General features: G+C 35.8%; 1 protein-coding gene across 3 annotated transcripts in view; it reads right to left on the reverse strand.

Moving 5' to 3' along the window:
• The window catches only part of AEBP2 (AE binding protein 2), a 69,527-nt gene that overhangs the window by 2,984 nt on the left and 42,946 nt on the right, over nucleotides 1-23,597 (reverse strand). For 2 of the 3 annotated variants that reach the window (XM_019661759.1, XM_019661761.1), the window contains 5 exons: nucleotides 22,358-22,482; nucleotides 17,183-17,250; nucleotides 15,406-15,519; nucleotides 12,969-12,995; nucleotides 9,658-12,425 (listed from right to left, as the gene is read on the reverse strand). In XM_019661759.1, the coding sequence (XP_019517304.1) occupies nucleotides 12,380-12,425; nucleotides 12,969-12,995; nucleotides 15,406-15,519; nucleotides 17,183-17,250; nucleotides 22,358-22,482 (380 nt within the window). In that variant the 3' untranslated portion in view covers nucleotides 9,658-12,379. Of the gene's footprint in view, nucleotides 1-9,657; nucleotides 12,426-12,968; nucleotides 12,996-15,405; nucleotides 15,520-17,182; nucleotides 17,251-22,357; nucleotides 22,483-23,597 lie in introns of those variants that run through there. The other variant, XM_019661760.1, reaches the window with a different exon arrangement.

A 23,597-nucleotide genomic window follows, 5' to 3' on the forward strand; every position in this document is an offset into this window, starting at 1 on the left:
GTGCCAACTTGGGCCAGTGAAGCAACATCCTCCACAACTAGACTGAAGAACAAAAGGACAGCAACTTGTCTGTTCCCATCCCCCAATTCCCCAGCCCTGTTCCCATCCCCCAATTCCCCAATAAAAATCTTAAAAAAAAAACCATAGAAAAAATACATCATGACTTTTCCGACAACCCAATAAGATTGAACACAGCACCTTGAGCTTAGAGACCACAAGCTGCCAATGGGAAGCCAGGTGGCGACTGGCACCCTCCACAACGAAGACTAAAGAACAACAACTTGTCTGTTCCCCTTCCCTGATTCCCCAACACTGTTTCCCCCCCCAATTCCCCAATAAAATCTTAAAAAAAAAGAACTGTACAATATATTAATTTCCCCAGTAATAAATTGTAATATATTCAAATCTCGGAAAATTATTTTTCAGTAAAACTTAAACATCTTAAAAAATTATGACTTATTCCTTTTCTTCATTTCCTATCTGGAGAGCAGGGCAAAGCAGCAACCTGGACTGTCCATCACCACTCTACCAGGCCTCGCTTCTCAGCTACTAGGCACAATGACCAAAACAAATCTGACCGCCAGTTCCCGTCCTGAAACCTTCAATCATTCCCCATCGATCTTTCACATAACCACCAAACTGTGATGCATGGAAATAAGGCCCTCGACAGAGGATGCTCCCAACCTCTTCAGAACTTGCCTCCCACCACTCTCGGCCTTCTCCTTTACCAAGATACCAGGTTCTTCCACAATGTGGCAAGGGAGACTCCTGTCTTAAACTACACCATCTTCCCTTTCATTCTCCAGCACTAAGTCCCATGCAATCTTTAAAACAAGTAACTACATTGTCTTCTGAAGTGATCTGCCCAGATGCTCTGGGCTGGCCAAATACTCTGTGCTTCTACAACACTCCAGCTGTGTCTCCAACATGACGCTTCACACTGTACAGAAATTAGGTTCATGTCACTATAATCTCTCTACTCCCAAACCTGGGAAGTATGAATGGGACACCTTATCATTTTTATTCAAAGTACGCACCAAGTACATGCTGGGCACTAAATATTCACACAATTGTTCTAAACTTGTCTTTTTTACACATGCTATTTCTTCTGGTATTCACCTGTCCTTTTGCATCAAGTTTGAAAAGTCACTTCCTACAAATTCTCCAAGAGATTTTTCCAGATACTACCTATGACCTTGGAAACATCACTTAATCTCTCTGCAGCTGTTTCCTCCACCAGAAAATGGAATAGCAGCTTCACGATTTACGAGGATTAAATGGGCTACTATATCTGAGGCACTTGGAACAGAAACTGGCACTTAAGTGTTTGATAAATGCTCACTATTCCTATTACTCCCAGTGATTAATGGTAGGGCCTCCTTATCTCACATAATTCCAAAAAAGATTTAAAGTGGTGTTTGGTACACAGGATATAAAGGATAAACAGTTAGCCTTCTGTTCCTATTTTATCACAAGCAACCTGAACCACTGATCATTCTTTACCAGCCCTTGGCACTTGTTAAACCTATCAAAAAATGTTTCAACTAGGTCTTGGGTTGAATTGCTGCTGCTTACTGCTTGTTAAATAGGTGCCCAGGGTCCTGCTTTTGTTCAAGTTCAGACTCAAGAGGAAGTTTATAAACTCTTCACTGGAGGTGAAATGACAAACTCGTCTTTATGACAATGTGTAACAACTTAACCTACATTTCAAAGTATGTAAACTGCATTTGCGGGGCTTCCACTTGAAATCGTTTCCACTATAAATTCCTTCCTGACTCACAACACTTCCACTTGGCTGTCTAATAAGCATCCTAAATATAAACCATTCGGAGCTTAATTCAGCCCTCCCAAACCTTCTCCACATTGTAGTCTCTCCCACCACTATTGGGATGGCAGTTCCACGCTACCAGCTTATGATAGAAAATCTGGGGTCATTCTTGACTCTCTCATACCACATCCAAACTCTCAGCAACCCACCTTCAAATACCCAAGTTCCAACTCTTTACCACCATCCATTCTGGTTCCAGCCACTGTTTATTTTAATAACCTTTTAACTGTTCTTCCTGCCTCTGCCTTTGCTCACTTAGTCAATTCTCCAGTCATCAAAATGACCCTTCAAAACAATTCAGATCATAACTTTGCTCTGCTCAAAACCCTCCAATGGCTTCCCATCTTCCCAAAGGTAAAGTCCTTTCACATCAACCCCAGCCCTACGACACACCAAGCATGATGAAATGTAAGCTCCAAGACGCTATGATTTTTAAAAATGTTTTGTTCAATGCAGCATCACCCATACCCGGGGGTCATGCTGGGAAAGTGTAAGAACCCAATACATATTTGAATAAATTATCTTGCTCAAGGGTTTTTGTATTTGTCCTCTCTGCCAGGAATGCTGTTCTCTCAGATACCTACATGACTTCTCACTCAGGTCCTTCAGGGCTTTGCCCAAATGCCACTTCAACAATAAGGCCTTACCAATTACCCTACTTAAACTGCATCACAAATTCCCTCCCTGTGCCTCCCCCCATTTTTTCTTCACAGCATCCACACCGCAAGACCCCTGTAGATTTTACTCATTTGCATAAAGCCTGTCCTCTCCCATCCACACACTTTTAAGTTCCATAAGATCAAGAATGTTTATTTTGTTCACCGCTGAATCCCCAGAATCTAGAGCAATGCATTGCACTTTGCAGATACTCTAAGATTTTGCTATTAATATTTTATTAATTTTTAGGCTAGCAGTTAACTTCACAATATTCCAGTGCAACAGCAAGGAATTCTTTGCTAGAAATATTTGTTCTAACATCTCCAGTATAAATACCTAAAAATTTCAATTCTAAGCCACACAGCTACCTTAAAAACTGATGTAAATTACGAAATTGTAATTAAACATAATTTTTAAAAATCCCTTAATATCGTTAATGCTGCCCAATCATACCCCCAAACCAGAAGTCTTTTGTATTTATTAAATTTTAAATAACGTGAAGTCAGAGTTCAGATAACTCAGTGTCCCCAAACCTACTTAAAACATAGCCAAAAGATACAGAAATAACGATATTAGATAAGCAGAAAATGTAAATTTTATTCACATTTACTGACCCACCTCAAAATCATTATGCTGAAAGACACAAAAGAGTACACACTGTGTGGTTCCATTTACATAAAATTTAGAAAATGCAAACCAATCTACACTGAGAGATCAGCGGTCGCCTGGGGCTGGAGGGAAGGATGGACTGCAAACAAGTATGAGGTAACTCATGGAAGGTGATGGAGAGGTTCTATGTCTTGATTGTGTTGGTGATTTCGTGGTTACGTGCATCTGTCAAGTTTTCTAATTGTACAATTAAAATAGATTATAAGATAGTAAATTAGATGTTAAAATGAGATTATTTTTGTGATGATTCATGATTGGAGAGCTTTTTACTACCCAAGAATAATCAGAAAAACTAAGAAAACTACGTATTTCCTCCAATGACAAAACCGCATCCACAGTACATTTGAAGAGATCATAAGATGTAAAGATTACAGTTGTACTCTTCAAGCCATGCTCATTCAAAACAATGACTACAGATCTCATTGAAACCTCACAATAAATCCTACTGGGTGATGCCATTTTACAAATAAAAAAATAGGAACTATAAATTTAAGTAAAAGTCCCCCAAAACCAGTTTTCAGCTGAACTGAGAATTAAACCCAGGCAAGTCATACTCTTAACCCACTTTGCTGCCTTAGATTGACTAAAATTTAAAGATTGATAAATTTAAGTATTGGTAAAATGCAGGGAAGAGCATTCATATCCAGTCAATGGCACCATCTTTCCAGGAAAACATTTTGGCAATACTAAAACTCGTAATAGACACAACTCACCAACTCTTTTAAGCCAACTAATAGTCCCTTCCAGGAAATTACAGTATAGAGACATCTCTCCAAGTGTACTTTCAAGGACGTTACTGTATTAATTATATGACAGAAAATAGGTAAACGATCTCAATGTCAAACAGGGAATGGTTAAGTGACTTATGGTACATCACACTTGGCCATAAAAAAAGTGAGAAAAGAGCTATACGGATGTCTTAGAAGCCAAATCCTAGAACTGGATATATAACAACAATTTAAATAAGCCCAAAAGGAGTTTTGGAAGGATTCAACAAAATATTAATTTGGAGACCAGGAAAGTATGGCCAGTTGACAGTGATGATTTCCACTTTTATTCCTATTCTAATTTCTTCATTTCAGCATAATTTTAATAATGAATATTTTTAAACACTATTTTTTAAATGTTATTATTGGCTAGAAAGACTTTTCAACATGCAAATGTATTTCTTCCAAGAGTTGCCCCAATTTGATCTCAAGTCCATGTTAACTCCTTTTCTGGAAACTTTCTTTTCTTAGTTGTGGTATTCTAACACTACTGATGTTTAAGACAAATTTTCAAAGAAATGCTGGCTATTCTGAATTACATTTTTAAATGCAATTAGATATTTTGAGTGATTTGGTGGAGGACATATAGGGAAGAGAAGGGTAGAGAGAATATGAAATAAGCTTCTTCTACAAAGAATAGCATTTACTACCCTCTTTTAAAAGTATCATGAAGGTATTAAAAAGATATGTGAGATTTCGGTCAAAATGCCAGAGTAGGTAAACACTGCTCACCTCCTCTCAGGACCACATCAATTACAACTAAACTACAGAACAATCACCACTGAGAATAGGCTCAAGTCTAGCTGAACCAAAGCCCTACAACTAGGGACATACAGAAGGCACCTCAAGACTGATAGGAGGGGCAGAAACAGAAAGGCTAGTCCCACACCCGCGTGACTATTAAAAATCGCGAGGGATCATCTCAGCCACAGCAGTCTCCCCGAGGAGGGAGCGGCCCCAGCCTCTCCCTAGTCCAGGGTTTCAGCGCCAGGGAGAGGTCCCCATGCTTTCTAGTTGTGAAAACCAGCAGAGATTGTGCCTGAGTGAGACGGAGGGTGGCTGCACTCCCAGGCGCAATTCTTAAAAGGACCAAACATGGACTTACTGATGAAGTCTCTCTGAGCCCCGGCGCTGGGGCAACAGCTAAACAGGTGCCAGGGGCAAACGGGGAGGAAATGAATTGTCTAGCCTCCGGGTGAGGGCAGGAGGGGCAGCTTCCACAGGAGAGAGGAGCTGGCAGAAGCCATGTTTCTTTGACAAGCCGTAGCCCTCCGTGCATGCAGATACAAGCAGATGTCATGAGTCTCCATCCAACTAGCTATCACCTTTCGTCTGCCCCACCCTAGTGATTCCTTAAGACCATGACCCACCCAACTTTTGGCCACACTCAAGCTGCTTCCAGTGGCTTTTCCGTATAAATGGCCTGCCTTGGCTCATGCTATGGGCTTTCCTAAAATCTCTCCAAGGTTCACAAACCCTAAACAATCAGCAACTTGCTTTGGCATGTCCCGTTGGCTGAGGAGCCCTAAGCTGGGCATTAGCAACAGCAGGCCTTAGTTCATGGCTTGGCCTCTCAAGGCAATTCCAAGCACAAAGCGAACAGCATCTATCTCTGGATTGCTTTGTGACTGATGATAGGTAGCCCTAGGCAGGGCACAGACTGTGACTGAACTTGGCCAGCAGCAGGTCCCCTCCCAAGAGGCCCCAGGGCTAGCTTCAGGTTGGGCTGGAGCAGGACCTGCCACCTCCAAGGATGATACACCTAAACGGCAGATAGGGCAGGCATCAGAGCCCCGCTAGAGAGAACCCTGTTTTGTAGGGTCAGCCCCTGCACAACAGCTACACCACTGTAGTCACAACCAATCATGAAAACCAATCAGTGGGAGGGTCAATCAAGTCTCAACTACAACAGGCGGCCACCCACAACCCACAAGGGACACATCTGGAGCACCTGGCTCTGGTGACCAGGGGGAGGACTGTACCACTGGTTCCCACAGAACACGTTACATAAGACCACTCTACTAAGTCCAGCAGACATAGCAGCCCTACATAGAAACAAACACAGAGAGGCAGCCAAAATGGGAAACAAAGAAACGTCCCAAATAAAAGAACAGAACAAAGCTCCAGAAAAAAACCAAAATGGAAACAAACAACTTCCAGACGCAGAGTTCCAAACACTGATTTTAAGGATGTTCAATGATCTCAGGGAGAACTTCAACAGAGACAGGAAACAAAAATGGAGATAGAAAACATAAAAAAGAACCAGTCAGAAATAAAGACTAGAATAACTGGATGAAGAATACATTAGAGGGCCCAGTTTCAGAAGAGATCACTAGAAAATAAACTTTTAATGATTGCTATCCTCTTCCAAGCACAGCTATAAATTAAAATACATTACTTTTTTTAATAAGAATGCAACAATCCCAAACATACACACACACACACACACACACACACACACACAATGGAATATTGCTCAGCATGGAATGGGTCCTTGCCATCTGCAGTAGCATGGATGGACCTGAAGGATATTGTGCTAAGTGGAGTATGTCAGACAGTGAAAGACAGGTGCAATGTGATTTCACTTTCATGTGGAATCTAAAGAACAAATAAAACAGAAACAAACTCATAGATACAGGGAACATGTTAATGGTTGCCAGATGGGAGGCGGGTTGGGGGTGTGGGTAAAAAAGGGGAAGGAATTAAGCAGTACAAATTGGTTGTTACAAAGCAGTCATAGGGATGTATGGTATAGTATAAGGAATATAGTCAATAATATTGTAATAATTATGTATGGTGTCAGATGGGTACTAGATTTATTGGGGTGATAGATGGGAGGGGGGTTGGAAGACAGGATGAAAAAGGTGGAAGGCATTCATACAAATTGGTAATTACAAAACAGTCACGGTGATGTAAAGCAAAGCATAGGGAATACAGTTAATAACATGGTAATAACTGTATAGTGCCAGGTGGGTACTAGTCAGGGGCATCAATTCTTAAATTATATAAATATCTAACTACTATTCTGTACATATGAAATTAATATAAAATGATACTGAATGTTAACTGTTATTTAAAAATTAAAAAGGGGGGAAGGTGAAAGGGAATAAGAGGTTTAAATTTCCAGGTATAAAACAAATAAGTCACTGGGATGTAACTTACAGCACAGGGAATATAGTCAATAATATTTTGATAGCATAGTATAGTATCAGATGATTGCTGAACTTAATGATGATCACTTCTTTAGGTATATAAATAAATGTTGAGTAACTATGGTGCATACCTGAAACTAATATTGTAATGTTAGCTTTAGTTTAATAAAAATCTAGAAGAAAAGGATATGTTAGTATTAAGAAAATAACCTATTAGGCTCCCTTAATTTGTGAAATTCAAAAAGACGTAAGCTGGGAATCTTCTAATCCACTCTTCTGCAATACTCAGTGATGTTTATACTAAACTACTTGCACTAGGCTCAGCTATTAAGAGGAAATGCTTACATTTTAAAATCTATTATTAATATGATTCCCTAGCTACACACTCTCCCCCCAAAACTTTCTACTTTTCTAAAAGGAAAAAGCCCCAAAGCATGTAATAATCTTATGCAAGACCTATTACGCATCCAAATATAGATGAATTTCTGAAATAATTTTAATAGGAACATACAAATCCTTGATAATTTCATGATAAATTTGTAAGATTTGTAGTTTTTTCTTTACCAGAAGCATATAAATATTTGAAGAGGGAAAAAGGTGCTTGGGGTAACAATGCTCTGGTACAAAGACAAAACATTTAAATAATCAAATACTGGGTAATACCTTCAAAATAGTGTTACTACTTAAAAATATGCTACTCATATCATAAACGTAACTGAGGAATTATTTTTTTAAAGTGGTGCTCATCTGAAAACAAGACTAAGAATATTTTTAACAAAATTAAACCAAAAATGGTTACATTAAAAGTACATAAAAATATAACATCAATCATCCTTTACACTGAGACTGTTTAAACAAACTTAAACATAGGTTCATACGAAAAGTTACATAATATTACGAAGTGGTTTTAAGCCTGATTGCTTCAACCCTACTAGTGTTTTATATGGCCATAACTCTCCAAAGTATCTTATTATAACAAGTACTCAACTATAATACTCATTCAACAAATATTTTAGCAAGTAATTTCTGCCATGTATCATGCTAGGGAGAGGCAATGACAGAAAACACTAAAAAACTTTTACAGTGTTACAATGTACATTGATTTCCTCTTTCACACTGTTAAGCTTGGTAATAGAATACTGACCTAGGAAAAAGTATGGGTTGCAATTCCTGCTGTAACCACTTACAAGTAAGTCCTTTTTAATTTTCAGAATAATAGAACCATGTGTTATATATACCATGCAAACCTGATTTAGGAAATAAATTGGACTATGTAAACATTTTTTTTTAATTTTTAAAACTTAAAAATACAGCATTTCATTATATTTTAAAAGCTACTGAGGTTCACGGCCATTAGAAATGACAAAAAAATAACTCTGCAGACCTTATCTATGGTTAAACTTGTAGTGTTGGAATTGCAAAACATCTTCTACCAAGTCACAGATTCTTTAAGAATTCAACTATATATGCATATAAAATTTCTTGGGCCGGCCAAGTGGCTCAGTTGGTTAAGAGTTGGCTTAAGAGTGCAAGCTCTGAGCAACAGGGCCAGTGACGCTAGACGGAGCTGAGCTGTCGCTGAGATGCCAACAGGTGGCAGGATGGCTCAGATGGTATAACAAGATTGCCTGTTTGATGGTGGGCTATGCCCACCCGCAAACAAGGCTGAACTTGGCACCTTGAGCTGAGCTGCTGCCCTGATGACTCAGTGGATAGATAGTGTGTGCACTCTTAACAAGGCTGCCGGGTTCGACTCCCGCATGGGTTGGTGGCTATGCCCACTCGCAACTAAGACTGAACTCGGCACCTTGAGCTGAGCTGCTGCCCGGATGACTCAGTGGATAGAGCGTGCGCTCTTAACAAGGCTGCTAGCTCGAATTCCACATGGGATGGTGGCTATGCCCACCCACAGCTACGAATGAACACAGCACCTTGAGCTTACAGGCCACAAGCTGCCAATGGGAAGCCAGATGGCGACTGGCACCCTCCACAACGAAGATTGAAGAACAACTTGGCTGGTCCCCTTCCCCAATTCCCCAACATTGTTCCCCTCCCCTACTTCCCCAATAAAATCTTTAAAAAAAAAAAATTTCTTACAGATATATGTAAAAAATTTTTATTCTTTTAAGAAATTATTTTCTACATGTTTTAGAATAGAAAAATATTTTTATTGAAATCCCCCAAAATGTACTTGTCTAAAAAAACCAAAAAAAAAACAAAAAAACAAAAAAAATTTCAAATGACATGATTTAATTTCCCTTCTAAAAGACTATATATATTAGCATCTCTTTGTAGGTCTACAACCCTAGGCTTTGTTACATAGATAAAAATATCAGTTTTTCACATACCTAAAACTAAGAATGTTTGCCTTTTAGAAAACTTTGCAAAAGTATTAAACACTTAAAAAAAAACAGCTGTTGACTGTTGAAAGCCCCCCCACAAACTGTTTTAAAGACTTCAACCATATTTTCCTATTTTTATATTTTATTCAAATAGCTAACTTGTTAACCATATATTAAAAAAGAATTCAAATAGCAAACAATAAACAACTTAAATAACTGTTGCAAATGCTATACTTTTAAGAGTACTTAAATATTTAAAACATTTTATTAAAGTGTGAAAGGAAAAGAAGTTTTACAGTCAAAGGTTTACCAACATGATTATCATTGCTTTCAATGAGAATAAAACAAATTGTAAAATACGCAGTGAGAGTTAATTACTCTCCATCTTAATTTCCTTTCATCTGAAATTCAGAAGTAATGTGTGTCCACCTTAGGGAAGATTTATATATGAAAAAAGTAAGTTTATTAAAAAAATAAACAACTTTAAATAAATTTTTACAATATTTTCCACTTCCAAGATTCTTTTAGATAGAGCAAGATGAGGCTTGTGGTTTAAACATAATCTGATTTACAAAATCTTATTTAGTCCTATTTAGTGAAACAAAATACAAAAACACAAATGGAGAAATATTAACTACTAAGAAATCCAATATAAAAGTAAAAAAAAAAACCAAAAACCCACCATTTGTTGTAGGAACCTAATACGGCAATATTTAAAGTATATTAAACAGCTTTCACTGAAATTTAATGTACTGGCTTATTACCAAGATTAACACTCTCATACTAACATGTAAGTTGTGTGGTCTAGTTTATTTTTACAAAAATGTTATCAACTGTACCAGGGTTTGGCAAATTTATCCTTAATAGGTCAGAGGGTAAATATTTTAGGTTTCAGGCCAAAAAGTCTCACTACTCTGCTACTCTGCTATTACAGGGAGAAAGCAGTCACAGACAACACATAAATGAATGGGTATGCCTGTGAGCTGCAGTTAGACCGCTGCTGAACTAGACAATAGGTTTTGAGTAACAGACTAATTATATTTCAGGTGCCATATTACAAATGTCATATATGGGAGTGAAGAGGAACAATATAGATGAGTAGACATCACTTAATAGACATTATAAATTAAAATGTTCACACTTATTTGTCAACCATAACTGCATGTTTTTATATGTATACATCACATACAAGTTATAAAACTCTTTCACTTTAATTCTATATTCTTTTTGGCCTATTAACAGTATCGGACCATAGTCAGATAAGCAGCAAAGTATCATGAGTGACTGTGAGTACTCAGAGGCTAATCAAGAACCACGAAATTTGGTTTTGACGTCTAAATATTTCTACACAATGAAAAAACTAATTAATTTGCTATGCCCCTAAAGAAAATATTAGATGTTTATTTCAGATGTCATTTTAAAATTTAATTGAATTGTTACAATTTTGAAGCTAAATGTGATTTGCTTTTGTTTTATTAGAAAAAATATTTAGGCAAGGTCTACAATCATTGGTCAATTAAGAATGACTTACAAGAACATGAGGCAATAAAATAAAAAATACAGGTACAAACTATATATCTGAAACACTTCTATTTGGCAATTTTATAACAAATCAAAATTTAAAAAGAACAAAGAAGATTGCAGATTACTTCGTAGATACAGAATAAAGCAATTGATGAAGTGCTTAAGCAAAAAACAAAAAAGGTAAGAAAACACACTTTTTTCATTTAAAAAATAAAATCACATTTGCTACAGATCATATGGATAATACCCTTATTAAACAACCATTCCAGAATGTCTTACAGTAGCAGTGCTTTTATTTGCACTTCAATTAATTTTATATGACTCATTTCATGTATATAGCTCTTTACCCCACTGATAACGAATAAAGTTTCCCATAATTTTTATTATTTTTAAAATTTTTTTAAAGTAAATGAGAAATGATTTAAGTAGCATGGAACCTTTCCCATTTTGAAACCAAAGGCTTAGTTCTATATTTTTGTCTATTCTTTAAAAAATTTAGTGTAAAAATTGCTGGTTTTTATATCACTGTAGTAAAGTGAAAACTCCTCAATCAGGAGTATTTTCTGCAGTTTGACTGCATATAACCACATACTTTACAATACGTCCTTCCAACAGTAAGGAAATAATTGATTTCACAGTCACTGTCAGAAATGAGTGCCATAACACTATTATGGGTATAAGGTCCTCCCTCAAAGACTTTCTGGAAGGATGTTCAATGTGTTTTGTTCTTTAAAGATATACAGTAGTACATAGTCCCTTAAGTCTGCAAAAGACATTTATTGTTAAAGAAGGTGCTTTATTAACAATTCCTCTGGCAGCACTAGTGAATTACAATATCCTTCAATATTATTTCTACCCATAATATATACATTTAACTTTCATGCCTCTAGAAAAACATCTACAGTACATTTCATAATATAAAAATATATTACAAATCTGCTGAATTATTTACAAGCAATGTTCTATTATCTCTATGCAACATTTGTTTGATACAATACTAACAAGTTACACATAGTTCCATTTCTGTAAGTTAAAAAAAAATCCATATGGCTTCTTGCTTAACCAAGCAAGAAAGTGATTTTGTTTTCCTTTTCAAAACCAACTTTGGTGCATAAAGGATTCAGTTTGAAGATAAACTTTAAAAACAAAATACAATTTTTCTTGCGTTAAGAAAAAAACCAAAAAACCAAATGCTTTCCTCAGAAAAAAAATTAGAAGCCTATGTAGGTTAAAATGAAAATACTATTATTCAAATATTTGAAATAGAGGTTTTTCAAAAACCGTTAACAGATTAGTTATATAAGTAAATATTAACATACTGTACTCCATGAGAAAACCCTAGTCCTGAAAAGGGAGCCACCAGACATACGGCAACACTCTTTAACAGAAATTTTCAGCCCTAATTCGAAAGACGAATTTTTAGTTGATTGCAAATGTCGTTCACTGTTTGCTTAAATACAAATTGAACACTTTTCTTATCAGAGTTCTGCAAAAGAACACAAATGGCAACCAATCACATCTATTTATCATAATTGAAAGGTAAAAATTATCTCTTGATAATTTTCATTGTCTAAATATTTCCTAATATGACTTCAAATCAACAGACACTGTTAAGATAAACATCCTCACAGTGCTTTTGGTATTTGTCAGGGCACATGTTGTAATTGTTTTTCTTTCCAATATAAACTACTGTAATCACTAAAGGGGGAAAAAAGGAGCTGAAAGCAGCACGCATGCAAAGCCTTTAGGAAGCTGTTCCACTACGTTGCCAGAAGAGTGTTTGCTCAGTCTCCCACAGTACCATTCCATGAAAATGTGGATATACAGTAATATATTAATATATTCCACAGAAGAGCCTACTTCATTCACAGAATGTTTACACTAATCATAAATATTATTCTAAATATTGGATTATAAAAGAAGGAAGGGGGTTGACTCTAATGTGCAACTTTTACTAAACCCATTGTCAGTGACTAAGACTGGAGGTGTCCCCGCTTGTTTGCTTTTTAGGTATTTATTTATTTTTTACCTCTTCAACCTCTTCTGCGGCATTGTTCTAGAAAGAGAGAAAAATGAATATTCTTTTAATCAAATGAATCCCAAACACATTAAGTACTACAAAAGAGACATTAAAAATATTTATAAGATATAGGCAATGTGATAATGATCACTGATCATTAAAATTTATTTCTGAAACATTTACACATAACAGATGCAAATTTAGTTACAAATACAGCTTTTTAATAAATTCTTTTTATGTAGCTCACTAATGTACGTCTAAAAAAGAATCTCATATCTAAAACATGCATTTTAACTAATACTTTAAAATTGATGTTTAACTCTCAAATAAATGTTCTTTTCAGTCTCCTTTTTAAGTTAATGTATTTGGGGAAGGTTTGCCATGCTTTCATTTTGAGATGTACATAAACCACAAACTTATTTCTCCTAAAATAAGTTAGAACTGGTTTTTTCCCTTTTATTTCACAAGTTTTCCCAATGAAAATCCAAAACATTGGTAAGATGTTACATCACAGCAAATGTAGACCGTTCTATTACTCTGTACCACTTTAGGGTAGACTACATTCTGATTTCTAGAATAGAAGTACACGAAAGTTTAGACTCAAAGTTAAATGTCAAGATTGAGGGGAAGGATAGATACAGTTAAAGAAAATTAACTCCACAGAAGCATCTATGTCTTAAGAACATCTTTATTACCCAAGAATGAAATCAACAAATACTGTAAAATTACACTTTGAGAACATGCAGTGCAATTCCTATGCACTTTTGGACATTAGTTCTAAGCTTGAATGATTTTTGTTAAGTCACTTTCACTAAAATATTTAAATTGCTTCATATACATACAGCACAAGAACAGAAAAAATAAGCTGGTTCTGTGAAAAAGAAAGACCCTCAGAGAGTGGGAAGTAGAATTCAGGGCAGGAACACTGAAGTTAGTCTTGATCTTATAATTTATATGATTCATCACGCCCCTTTTTCAACTCTGCCTAAATCAGGGCTGTTTACAACCAGCTGGAATAAGCAGGGTAGCGCTCCCCAAAATATCACTCTTTTAGAATGCTAACTTTCACTACTCCTTTCAAAGAGTAAGCAGAAATAAACCCTAAGTTAGGTACCAGTAAGTAAAGAATATTCAATTATTTTTTTAAATAGTGACTTTTCCATAATTTTGGTAGTGGATTTCCCTCCACCTTCTCCTTTAAGGTCATATTTCATTGTTTTCTTTGCTAGTTAATTTCTCGATAACCTAGCTCATACTACAAAAAAGAAGGCTCTATTGTGCTTAGCACTTGCACCAAAAGATATATTTAAGAAAAAAAAATTTTTTGGAATAGGGAAGTCTCGAGAGTCTCAGTGTTTCCACATGGCAAGGCCCATTATGTTAGAATTTCATTCTCAGAAGATGTCTCAAATTATAGAATTCCTATTACAGTCAACATTCCAAAAAGTAGAGTCCTAGAGTGAACAGAAACTTCTTTAACTGCTTCAAAATTTGGCATAGGACATAGTCTCTTTATGATAGCTAAAACTCACATTTGGGATTATCAATTATTGTATGTCATCTTATGCTTATCCAACCTATCCCTATTGTAAAATACATATTAAACTTTCTTTTAGAAATATAGAAAGTTTGTTCATAATAGTGCCTTTTAAGCGTTTAACCACTTTTTAAATCACCCATTTGGATAGAGGCAGTATCAAGTTCAGTCACATACTATCTGTGTAACCTTGGGCAAGCTATTTAACCTCTCGTCTCAGTTTTCCAATCTGTAAAACAGAGATAGTAACACCTACTTCACAGGGCTGCTGTGAGGATGAAGTATATGTAAAGCACCTAGCAAAGTGACTCAGCACATAGTCAGAAATGTTGGTCTCTTCTCCTTCCCCCCCTATACCTTCATAAGCACAGCACACTAAAACAAAGGTCAGATCAGAAAGTTATTAGAAATGTGAACACTCTGAGCTACCTCTTAAAAACAAACACAATAACAAAGAAACTGCTCTTTTGCAAATATTTGGGGAAGAATCTAAGTTTTAAAAACTCAATCATTTATGATATTTAGGGCACATGCAATACATTCCTACCAGGCCCACAAAAGTCTGATATTATAAAAAGAATTACATACTTAAACAAAAGGCACTTATTTTCAAATAGCTATATATATATATATATATATATATATATATATATATGTATTACAATTAAGCTACCTAAGATAAATCTGGAATTAAAATGGCACATAAACTTGACCAAAATGCAATCTTTCTGGATTCTGTAATTTATAAATCTTTGAGATGTAACTGCCATATACAAAGCTCCAGAAAGCAAGATATGCTCAAGTACTGAATTCAATACTTAAAAATAAGTCCTAACCTTATATCCAAAACCTAGGAAGATTTAAAATTACAATTCAGGAAGTAAAGCATCAAACCAAAAATTAAATTACCTGTATATGTTTGGGTCCAAAAGCAAGGCAGTATCTTTGGGTAGCTTTGATAAATGAACTACTTTAGTTTTTAACTGGTGTCGTTCACTTTCATTCACCCACACATCAGGCAGACTACAAATTAAAAAATAAGTCATAAATAAAATAGCATTAATTTTAAATTTACTTCTCACATACCATACTCAGCCTTTTCCGCTAGTTTGATAGGGCCACCTAGGGTAACAAGCTTCTCAGGAGCCAAGGGAACCCAGCACCCCAAGGAGTGGAATGTGGAGTCCCAGCTAAAAATGGTAGGCGAAATTTCACCTACGAATCTGGAGGTGCATTAGGAACTTGTGGTGGCAGAGTCATATCAAATTTAGAAAAACATATTAGAACACTGTGCCTGTCTTTTAGCTTGCTGAGTGAAATTCACACTTGAGCCTGACTTGATGGAAATCTGTCACCAAGTTTTGAAGAAATAAGTGAAAACCTAACCAAGTTCCACTTAAAAAAAAAAAAATTTCACATATAACCAAAATCCTAAAACCAAAGAAATTTATCCTACGAGGAAATTCAAATAAAAACATTGTACTATTTGGATTGATCAATTTCCAAAATACTAAGTATACACAGGCATTTGAATACATTTTTTAAAGAAATTATGTTTATAACCTCAATGTAACAATAGCTCTTACAAATTAATATGAAACAGGTGAACACTCATTAGGGTAAAGGGATGCGGTTGACAAAGGACACAAACCATCAATTCACCAAAGATATGAAGTTTAAAAATGATCTTATGTATAAGCAAAGAAATGCAAAATATAAGAATGGTAATAGCCAGTGTTGATAAGTCAGAGAAATAAGCTCTCTCCTGTAAAAGATGCGATTACAAATTGGTACAAATGTTCAGGAGGACAATGCCTATCAAAAAAACCATATTTTGCATAGTTTGTATATTAACAGATTTTAATATCTAACAGTAGAGAAAAAAGGGTTAACTTTAATGTTCAGCAAAAAAAATCTCATTAAATAAATTGTACATGGACATTTCAAAATATTTTACAGAAACACTTCCATAACACCTGGAAGGGGAAAGGGGGAAAGCGGTGGAAAACGTGTTCTACACTAATGGAAATTTGGTAAGTCAGAAGATTTTCAAAAACTAGATTTCTTTATTTCAATATGCTCATAAGCACTGTAAACTCCCAAATCTATTTGAGAGCTTTTTTATCCACAATATCTATGATATATCTTTATTACTTTTGTATCAAGAAAACATTTTAATAGAAGAATAAAAAAAATTTAAAATTGATATCTAAATTAACGAGCCTCTGGGCCAGAAGTACTCTAAAAAGGGTACTAATAATCGAAAGAAAAATATAATGCTGCCGGAAAACTGGTCAACTGCTTTTTCTATAAAATATCATGGCGTCCTGGAAGATGTTTAGGAATTTTTAAAATAAATGATTCAAACAAATGTACAACTAAGGCTGCTTGTATACTACTTGAAGGTCATTAAAAAATTCTAAAAATAATTACATCCTATTAAAAACTGCTATAACAACGTCTATTAAAAACAATAAAGAGCTAGTTTTAAAGCTCATACCCTGAGCCAGGAACTGTACGAGCTTTCAGAGATTACCTCTTTAATCATGACAACCTCAAAATGTTTCATGGTTTAATTTCTGTTAAGTCTTTTATATTTGAATCTAATAACTAATTTTTGAGTATAAGATTTTAATAATAGTAAGACATTAGTCTATTCATTAGACATATTATGCCAAATACTTACATGTCTTCAGGCATCCAATGAAGCAAAAGTTTTATTTTTCCAGAATCCTCTTTTCTCTTAGCTATTACCTAGTAATATGAAAGACATCATAAAAATGATTTGTAACACATTATTCTAATATATCATTAAAAAACACTTTTGATTCTAATCAAGAACTTTGAAGTGTTCATATCCTGGACCAGATATTACCATCACCACATCTTTTTTCTGCCCTGCTTTGTAGCAATTTCACCTTTGATCATATATTTTCACAAAAGAAAGAGAAAAAACAAAACTGAAGGTTTTTATAGCCAAATATAAAACCATAATATCTTTATTAAGGAACTGGAAATGCTATTTATTTTACTATCTACTAAAGTCTGTAGCTTAGCTAGAATGCTAACCAAGAATCCATATTGGCTGGAATATTTTTAAAGAGCAAATAAACAGTAAAGAAAAAATACTGCTGGGAAGAGAAAAGTCTCTAACTTATAATTAAAGTATTTTTATTTGCTTGGGGTTTTCTGCTTGTTGGTTGGTTTGATTTATTTTAAATGAAATATTAGCCAATCAGTGTTTAGGTTCAATTTCAAAGACTTCACCTAAGTTAAAGGTGAATCAACCTAAACAAAAAGACCTACACAATTTAAGAGAAACAACATAACTTAACATTCATTACCAGATTTTGAAAATTAAGGTAATGTTTAAAATAAAAATTCAAAAGTCATACAACTTCCATATTAACAAAATTAGCACTTTAGTGTTTTAATAATCTAAATCTCAATATTTTTACCAAGTTTAGGTTCCAAACAGCCACACGAAATGTTGTCATCCTCAAAACATATCAGAATCAAGTAATAATAGCACTTTACAAAATATAAAATACTTTCTGTACCCTTTATTTAAAAACCTATAGTTAAGTACCCTAATTCTAGACTTGGAAATGAGTTTAATTAAATAGCCCAAAGACATATCTGAGGATGCTAAAATAATTCTAAGAAGAAATAAGATACGAAAACAATGTAAACCAACCAAGCACAGCAAGCCAATTGACTGGTAACTGGGAATCTGCTGACCTCTTCTGGAGAAGGCTCGAAAGAAAATGTTTCAAGTACAGAAGTTAAGACAAATTAGGCTAACTGCACAGCATAGTAAACGCACATATGTATTTTTCTGCAAATTGTTTCATTATCAGTATAGTTATTTCCTATGAAAGTTAATTTGATAACTAGGAAACTTAAACTTGTAGTTAGTACTGAACATTTTGACTACTGACACATACTGCTTCCATCAAAACCAAGTCAGAACTCTGGAGAACTTGCTCACCTAGCTACTTTCCTTTCTATTGTGTCCAACAAAGACCTTTCCCCATTATGGATGTCTCTTCCTTCCACTTCCCACAGGAAAAAGCGTTCTTCAGATTACATTCCACCTTTGTGACTTTTCCTCAGTCAAGGTACCTCTCTCTCCCTCCCCAGTGTTGCTTGGGAGTACAAATCATTCTTATTCTTCAGTTTTTTAACTTATGACAAATACAGGTTTCATGTTCTTAAATCCTCTCAGATGTTTTCTACAGCTGGAAAACTTATATTCATCGTCATAGACTATTTTGACTCTCAGTTAATTTTTAAATTTTCTTCCAGGCTCCTAATAACATCACCACTACTTTTAGTTCCTTCATTATTATTATTTTTTTTTTTTACCATCTCCACTCCTCTCATGGTGAACCTAAGGGTTTCATCACAAGCAGTGGTCTAGTGAAAGTTCATTATTTTTTTAAGTATCATCTTATCATTGCTACCACTATTTCATCAGATTTATTGTCTTTGAAATCATTTGATGTTGATGATTCTCAAATCTCAGTCCTTAAAATTTCTTCTTTTCTATTTATACTTAGTTTCTAGGTGATCTTATCCAGTCTGATACCTTTAAATACCACGAATATGCTGAAAACTTCCATAGTTGAATCTGTAGCCACACCTCTCCTCTAAGCTCAAACTCTTACATCCATCTGCCTATGTGACAGAGGCACTAGATGGCTCTACAGAATGTGTCAAAATTACAGCTATACTCCCCTCCCCGCCCCCAATCTCCTCACCACCACAGTCTGTATTTTAAATGGCAACTCCATCCTCACAGCCAGTTGCCCAGGCCAAAAACACTAGTCATCCTTTCCTCCAGTTATCAAATCCGATATCTGATCCACCCAGTACTACTATCAAAAGACATCCAGGCTCTAACCTCTTTGGCATCTGCACTACAGCCATTCCAGTCTTTTCTCCCCTGGGCTACTGAGAAAACTGCTCCCCTTTTCCCCGCACCCTGACCTACAATCTGTTCTCACAACACAGAAGCCAAAGTGAACACATTACAATTTACATGAGAGGACAGAGATCAGTGAGTTCTCTAGGGCGTGGGGTAGAGGCAGAGAACTACAAAGCTCTGCCAGTCAAGTTTGGAGCAATGGGAATGTTTTGTATTTTACTTGGTAATGGTGGTTTCATAGGTGTGCAAAATTATCAAATCTCATAGAATTGTATACTTTACATGGGCGCAGTTTATATTTATTATACCACATCAAACCATGGCTATCAAACTCCTTCAAAGGCTTCCTATCACACACACACACAATAAAAGTCAAGTTCCTAGTCCAATTAAGGTTCTCCCTAATAACTTCTACTCTCTGCTTCACTCATTTCCTGCAGCTACTGGCCTCCTCGTTGATTTGCAAAATACAGTAAAAACCTTGGATTGCGAGTAACTTGGTTTGCGAGTGTTCTGCAACAGGAGCAAACATTTCTACAATTTACTCTTATGCCATAAGTATTACTCTTGCACCAACCTAATAATACATTTTAACATGGTAAATGAGCAATGTCTTGAAATACCAGTAGTTTATTTCTGGCACGAATTATGCTTGCAAACCTAGATATTACTGTACTTGGCACATTCCCATTTCAGGAGTTTGTACTTGATTCTCCCTCTGGCTGAGATGCTCAGCCCCCAATAACTCAATGGCTCATACACTCATTTCCTTTAAGTTCTACAATTTTAGTAATTTATCTTATTTGTCATGTCTCTTCAACTAGAGTGTCGACATGGTTTTGGGAGTTTTTTTTTAACATGTTTTGTTCACTGCGGCATCATGAGTACTTGGCACAAAGTAGGTGCTCAATATTTAAGTTAATAAACAAATTAGCCATAATGCCATGCACTCAGGATCTGGTGACATCTTACTGACCTCTGGGAAAAAAGAATTACAGACCCACCAAATCATAACCCTATGTTATCAAACTTCAACGAAAGATTTCCAAACATCACTGCTGAGAAAGCTCCTGATCTTGCTGAATCCCAACAAAATTCCTAGTGCACCATTTTAACTGTGTCTTCAAACCCTCTGATTTTCTTTCCAACCCTTCGCTTTTTTAGATAATTGTATTTCCAATGTTCTTTACAAAAGCATAAGTATAGTACACCTTTCCTCAAAACCAAACTCATACCTCTCATGTGTTCCAATCTCAGAAAAGGTTCCCTTTTCTTTGTGTCTTATTTTTTACCTTCTTGCCTTTAATTTGGGGAATCAAATTCAGGAATTCTGAATTGGAAGTGTACATACAAGAAAAACTAAAAATGCAAGAAAGCCTCATTACCACAGGAGATAGAAAAAACACAGATTTAAACTAATAGACTGATTATCAATATTGACTTTTTGCATTTATATTATTGAGCATTTTAATTGAAATATAAAAAATAAAACCTTAATTTAGTATATTTTATATTTTAGCAGCCAAAATTAAACAATCTCATTTTCCAAGGATTCAAATAACCAAGAGTCTGGTCTAAGTTTTACCTGTACAAACTTATCTTCCAGAAACTACACCAATTTAAAGATGACTGGATAATACAAAAGGCAAGGGGCATGAAAAGAAGAACTCTCTATTAACTCCTAGTGTTAAGGGTAAACCTCGGGGACTCAATAACGTAGTTAGACTTAGCTGGTTTACAGTTAGATCTACCCTGATACTCAGCTGTTTTCTGTTTCTCCCCTTACTGACTGATTTAAGAACTCTTGTTTTGTTCTGATTTAAGAACTCTTGTTCCATTTCTTAAGGCTACACATACCTTGTTAATCCATTTAATCAACAGAATCCTAACCTATAAAGAGCAATTTCTTAATCCTCAGGCCCCAGAGGGCACCGGGATCCATTTTGCAACTCCCTTGCAGATTTTACTGGTGACGCATAAAGCCCCAGGCCGCGGTGGCCCTGTCTGGTGATAGCATTATCTTAAAACAGACCAGATCCCAGGAAGCATGTCAGCCCTCGGCCCTGCCTGACCGACTCCCGTTTCCTTGGTTCTTCTTTTTGAGTACTTATAAAACCTCTGACTGTTCTAGGAACTAGAAAATGGTCTTTAGGCAGGAGTCTGCCATCTTCCCAGAACGCCGACATTCTGAATAAACCTACTTTTCTTTCCACCAACCTCGTTCTCTTGATTTTTTACTTTTTCAAGCGGCAGGCAGCCGGACCTTAGTCCATACCACTAGTTAACTAAAAATAAACTATGTACTGCTTTTTCAAATCTGATACTTTTCTTTTTCAATGCTGAGGAACATAATCATTCAACAAATATACTGACTGAGTGCCTACTATGTGTCAGGACAATTCTAGACACTTGGAATACATTAGTGGAACAAAACAGATAAAAAGTTCCTCCTTCATGAACCTTTAATTAATGGCCATTATCTTATTTTCTGTTGAACTCAAACTTTTGATGTGCGTTTTGGGGGTGAGTAACATGCAGCACATAGGGATATGAGCCAAAAGGACTCTAAAAGTTGTAATTTTACAAACGTGGAAACCAGAAGTCAGAAAAGACACCTAGTTTACTAAGGTCAGAGCCTGATCTTGAAATGCCTAGTAGCCCAAATGCCAACCCAATATTCCTAAATAGCTCAAATTAAAGGCTAAAATATTCATTTTAATCACAAAAAAATGTCAACTTGTGGGAAACATTTGCTTTATAACCAACAACACACAAAATTTTTTAAATACTAATAAAGCCAAAATATTCTGTGATTTTCGTTAAAGTGTATCTTCTTAGATTTTGAGCAATTTAGAAATATAATTGTGAAAGTCAAAATACATGTTCTTGCAAACCTATAGATAATTTGAAGAAAAAAAATCAAATACTTACAGTACTATGAAAAACAACACTGTGTCCCTTCCCTAAACTTTCTATATGAGCTGAGAGGTTAAAGCATATGGCTCGATGTCGTATCGCATCCAGTGTTTGTGCATCGAAGAAATCATGTGGTCGTGCTAAAATCCAATACAAAGACATAAAGAATATTTAAATAAATATAACACTCTGCCAAACAGCCAAAGAGTCTGTTTCACACAAAAACATGTAATAAGTTAAGAAAGATTGAAACAATTAACAAGTACCATTCTAGTGTTTAAATGAAAGATTTTCTTTGCTTTCAAAACATGAAGTCTAGCCAACAAGATTAAGGATGTACAAAGCAGAATTCCAATTGATGAGTGAGTGTGGGTTAATTTGGCCCCTTGGTGTGTGAGGTTCCAACTTTATATCTCGTGATCCCACATTTCAGCTACTTTCTCATATAATTTTATACTTTATTCCAGTATCTCTCCTGAGCACCAGTCTCACGTTTTCAACAATCTAATGAACATCTCCATCTGTGTACCACATTGAGATCTCCTTCACCACAGCCAAACATATGGAATACATTTCATGAACATTCTATATTAATATGTAATCAAAACTTTTCCAAATGTGACAAAGTGGTAATATTATTTGGAGGGTTTTGACAAGTATTTTCATGATTATCAGTAACTCTTCTAAAAACAACCTAGGAAAATTACAAATACATTTTTGAATGCCAATAAGTCCATCAAAATTCTTCCTAACTCAACTCTACCAGTTATCAGTTTTGTGATTTGGGGCAAACTGTTTAATCTACTTTAGCCTGTTTCTTCAGTTGTGAAATGAAGATAAAACAGCTACAGATTATGATTAAGTAAAATAAATGCATATGGAAATGCCTTGCTGGGCCGGTTGAGTGGCACGTTGGTTAAGAGTTGGCTTGGGACATCAGCTCTGAGCTGCAGGGCCCCGGTTCGGATCCCACATGAGGGCCAGTGACGCCACACCCTCTACAGCTAAGATGGTGAACAACAGCTCGACCTGGAGCTGGGCTATTGTGAGTTGCCGGCGACAGTGTAGGCTGCAAGTGGGCTGGCTGGCAGCCCACCAGTGAGAGTTGCTGTGAGCTGCCATGAGCAGCCGTCCAATGGCCCGCAACTGATCTGCCTCACCCGGGGAAGAGTGCAATGATAATACCAACATGAGCCAGGGCAGCGACGTCCTCCACAACTAGACTGAAGAACAAAAGGACAGCAACTTGTCTGTT

The sequence above is a fragment of the Hipposideros armiger genome, unplaced genomic scaffold (assembly GCF_001890085.2).
Source record: "Hipposideros armiger isolate ML-2016 unplaced genomic scaffold, ASM189008v1 scaffold_360, whole genome shotgun sequence".
In the NCBI taxonomy this organism is placed as follows: Eukaryota; Metazoa; Chordata; class Mammalia; order Chiroptera; family Hipposideridae; genus Hipposideros; species Hipposideros armiger.